General features: G+C 40.6%; 1 protein-coding gene across 1 annotated transcript; it reads left to right on the top strand.

The window, feature by feature from the left end:
• Window positions 1–2,543: 2,543 nt before the first annotated feature.
• Window positions 2,544–3,592, top strand: LOC311145753 (homeobox protein Nkx-2.8-like; the record flags this gene model as incomplete). The annotated part of the gene is made up of 2 exons (XM_084182040.1): window positions 2,544–2,694; window positions 3,036–3,592. 2 exons carry the CDS (start codon window positions 2,544–2,546, stop codon window positions 3,590–3,592), a joined length of 708 nt encoding a protein of 235 aa, XP_084038166.1.
• Window positions 3,593–4,994: the final 1,402 nt, after the last annotated feature.

Below are 4,994 nucleotides of genomic sequence, written 5' to 3' on the forward strand. Positions count from 1 at the left end.
ACCATGACAACATGGAACAAGCTCGGATTTATCCTGGAAAGTTAAAGGACATTGTGGCGGGGCGTCAATCACCGTATTATTGCAGGACTGAACAAATGCAAAATCTTGACTGGAACAAATGCTTCCAACGGGTCTCGGACGCGGAGCTACATTTCCCTCTTTTGTTCTCCGCCTCTGGTTGGCATGTATTTGTGTTCCCCCTCCGCCGACCACCCAGGACGACTTGGGATGGGAGGCTGAGGCATGTCCACTCTCCTTGCTATAGGACAGGCCCTATCACCAAGGCAAAGCAGAGAGGAGAGGAGGCGGTCTAGAGCATGGCATGGGAACTAGATAGAACTCCACGGACCTGCCTGTGCCTCGTGTACGTATCTGAAGTCTGAGACTAGAGCCAATATTAGATCTCTCGTCAGTCTGAAGTACAGTTAAACACATACCCCAAAACGAACGGAAAAAATGCATTTCATATGCCACATCTTCCTCATACAGCACTCCAGGTGCCTCCATAATATCAGTGCATCTGCTGTTGATATTTGATCCCCTTTATCAGCTGCTTCATAATCTCCTATTTACTAGGCTGTATGCCTTTATAAAATGTGTGTTTTGACTGAGGGTGAAGGACACCTGTTCCACCATAGTCATATAGCGTTTGACCTACACTGTAAAGGGGTTGCGGTGAATTTGACAGTAACAGACAGCTCAGTGGAAAGTACAATTCTGTATTTTATATTATAGTACAACTACTGTAATATAAAATGGTATCAAAGCAAGTGCTGTGTAATGGGGCGGCAGGTAGCTTAGTGGTTAAGAGCGTTGTGCCAGTAACCGAAAGGTCGCTGGTTCTAATCCCCGAGCCGACTAGGTGAATAATCTGTCGATGTGCCCTTGAGCAAGGCACTTAACCCTAATGACTAAAATGTAAATGTGATGACAAACCGTAAAATTGACTGTATTATACTGTACAAAAAGTTAATGCTACCTTCATCGGGAGGGGTTTGTATTTCACAACGGATTGGTGCAAGCACGTTTGCTGCTAGGTAAAACGTTTACACATTACAGCATGTTAATGAATATTTTGTGTTTTATATCGCTTGCACTTCTAGAGGCCTTAACAAAGGCTTCCAAAGTGGCACCATCATTTACAGTATGCTGCAGTAAAACATTCCAGAGTATTTTAATCAATTAATCAATCAATCAATCAAATGTATTTATAAAGCCCTTTTTACATCAGCTAATGTCACAAAGTGCTATACAGAAACCCAGCCTAAAACCCCAAACAGCAAGCAATGCAGATGTAGAAGCACGGTGGCTAGGAAAAACTCCCTAGAAAGGCATGAACCTAGGAAGAAACCTAGAGAGGAACCAGGCTCTGAGTGGTGGCCAGTCCTCTTCTGGCTGTGCTGGGTGGAGATTACATGGCCATTAAGGCCAGATTGTTCTTCAAGATGTTGATAATACCCCAAATTACCTTATAAATTACAGTTTTCCGTTACAGTGTCCAAGTAGGGCGTGCCATATCTTGGAATCAGAAAATAGCTTGATTCACTGCTCCAAAGCACTCCTGTGATTCATGTGTCATCTCTAAAATAATACTAATACTAAAATAATAACATATCTGTCTCAATTCACACTGTCCATATGGATAGCCTCTAAGAATGTACCTGTCTGTCACAAGAGAAATTGCCATAACACCATTCTTTCTACTCATTAGAAATTGGTCATTGTCTTCTCTCCATTTTGGTTCACATGATTATGGTCATGTTGCAGGAGTGTCACTCTTTGTGAAGCCGATACGGAAAAAAATATAACATTTTCTTGGGAAATTAAAATGAGATTGATAGCCTAAGTGGAAATTATGAATGATAGAAAATAGCCTAATATTCCATAATTTTTTACATATACGACAAAAATAACTGCTATTGTTGTGTTGTTTTTGTGTTCTTTTGATATTGTTATGCATTTTTATTTCAGGGACATGATATACAACATGCTTATTCTATGTAATTTCAAAATACCTGTAATGGATAGGGTGCACAGCCATAAATAAATTAGTTAAACCAACTCAGGGGCATCTCACACTAATTGCTCACTTTGTATGCAAATATTGGACATGTTATTTCGGGAAGGGGGGGTTCTGTTGTCACTTGCCACCCAAGACGTGATTCAGCTGCAACAATCACCATTATCTGGTCACCACTTTTCACGATACGGGACGAATCTGTAATGATGACGAGTGTTTCCTTCCGCCATTGTTGAGGCAACGGGGTTATTCTTCTGTGGGTTCACACCTACCATCATTGGATAAAGGCACTCGAATCATTCAGGTACTTGGCGTCCTCGAGGAGGATATATAAGCGGCGTGAAGTACTGTTTATATAAACACTGCCTCATGTCCACACACACAGGGTGTTCTAGGTCGTCTCTGACTCTGACAGCGCGCTTCGCCATTCATTGAGTGGATACATCGTTTTTACTCCTATATCAACGGTATCCTCTCCTTTGGATAGTTATTACGCACAAGGATTCTGTTTTTTCCGGACACAATGGCTGTTGCTGCAAAGTTCAGTTTTTCCGTGAGGAGCATCCTGGATTTGCCTGAACATGACGCCAAGTCAGCGCAGCCTTCCCCCGGTAACTCCTGCGCCAGTTCCCCTTACTCCTCCTGGATGGACAGCGACCGGAGCCCTTGTCTCTGTAAGTCCCCTTGGTTGAAACCTGAGCATAGAAACAGATAGGCCTAACCACTTCAAATCCATATAAACACATAAACCTAACTGGATTATATGGGTCCTGCTTAAATTGACACAATTTAATATCATCCACAGCGATTTCCAACATGTCTGTTTTATGAGATCCAATAAGGTATGGATCCAATTAACTAAGCATAATGTTATAATTTGATATACACTTTATAAGGAGATTCAAATTGGGAAAAAATACATCTCTGTAGCTATGTATTTCTGGTGATATTGTATCTCGTGAGTTGTTTATATGGTTCATTGATCAGTTTAAAAACACTATTTTTAATTCCTCAGCTTCAGATGAGGGCAGCCTGGAGGTCTCCCCAAACAAGTCAGACGAGTCTTCTCCTGACTCAGAGGCCGAGAAGAAGAGGAAGCGCCGTGTGCTCTTCTCAAAAGCCCAGACCTTCGAGCTTGAGAGGCGCTTCTGTCAGCAGCGCTATCTGTCAGCACCAGAGCGGGAGCAGCTCGCCCATCTCCTCAGCCTAACGCCGACGCAGATCAAGATCTGGTTCCAGAACCACAGGTACAAAATGAAGAGGTCGCGAGCAGAGGGAGCGTCGCAAGACATAAACCAATCGCTAATGTTGCGAAGAGTGGTGGTACCCATCCTAGTTCGGGATGGCAAGCCTTATCAGACCTGTTTCATTAACACGGAGAAAGGAGGCTGTCTTAGACCGACCACGTCGACGGGTACACCCTTCAGTTTGGGGTACCAGTCTTTCCAGCTTCCGTCGCCGTTCGGTCTACCTTCCCCATACCAGCATTTTGTCAGTCCGGCAGCATCTAGACACACCTTTGCTTGGAGAGACTTTCTGAACGACTCAGTTCAATTCAGTTATTTTAAGTGACTTTGAAAATATCAACAAGAGGACAATGCATAGAGGAACACTTAAAACCAAATATGTTTTCTGAATTCCCTTATTTTTCGAGGTACTTAAGTGTTCAACTCCCACTAATAATGTTGTATGAGAAGTAGGCTATTTTGCACATATTTTATTTTTGGTATTTTATTAAATGTAGCCTATTGAGTTATATTCTCGAATGATTAAAGTCGTTATTAGTTTATTGTAATCTGGTGGTAGACCTATGGACATTCTACTCCTAGATTAAGTTTTGTATATCCAATTGGATAATTGTTGTGTTTACTTTGCGTAGGCCTATTTTATCAGTAATTTCCATTTTGAGTTATCTTTATGAATTTCGAATCTACACCAAGATATTTGTCAAAAGTACGAGGGAAGTAGAATTTAATTGTTTTGAAAATTGTGTTTTTCACCTTTGTCTGTAAATGTTATAGAACCTAATCGTTATGTTGATTGGTAGGCCTAAATATTTTGTGTTTTTATAGAATTACGAATAAATCTTGTAAATGTTTGCACATATTGTCAATTTTTCAGATGTCCTCATGCAACTAGGCCTACATGTATTCCAACAAAGCTAGGCTATTGAGTATGGAGGGATACACCATCCTATCCAACAACTTTGGACACTATTTAGGACTATAGCTAAGAGTCTATGACATAGGCCTAGTTGCATCCTACCAGTGCTTGTTATTTCTAATTCTATTAGAAAGGAGAGAAAGGCTTAGTTTAGAGGAACCTATAGAAATAAGAAAATAACACTAAGAAATGTTAGCTTTTATCATGTAAACAGTTCAGAACCCTAAAGCTGAGCAAACACCATCACACTCTATAGACTGGATTTCACTGAGCATAACAAAACCTGGTAAACATTAGACAATACAGCTCATCTCCCTCTCGTTCTATAGGGCTCTCTCTTGGTGTGCTACAAACGTGTAGGCAACGCAAAGCATTAATTTAACCCATACATAACTCTGCAAACTTCTATGTAAATTATTGTTACAAACCGTTATTGCAGTTTTATCTGTCAGTAACGAGAAAGAATGGACAATGAAACCGAAATAGGCCTAGTCCTGGGCTGCATGGCGATGGGCCTATTTAAATAAGAAAATAATATTGTAATTAATAGTAAGAACAACTTATAGTGTATGGCATTTCAGTGTGTTGCACTCTCCTTTCATCATTGGTCATTGGGAGATTAGCTTGTAGACAGATAAATATCATATTAGTATGGTCCCTTTAACTGGTCGATTCATTGGGAATTATGAGAGTTGGACGCACACTTTTATTGCTCTATGAAAATATTATTTTAGGAGGGGAAATGCTTCTACGATTGGACCCATACACTGAAATATCAAATTTCAATTTCTGATACTTTATTCTAGAATCC

This window comes from Coregonus lavaretus, assembly GCF_964263955.1.
Source record: "Coregonus lavaretus genome assembly, chromosome: 18".
Lineage (NCBI taxonomy): Eukaryota > Metazoa > Chordata > Actinopteri > Salmoniformes > Salmonidae > Coregonus > Coregonus lavaretus.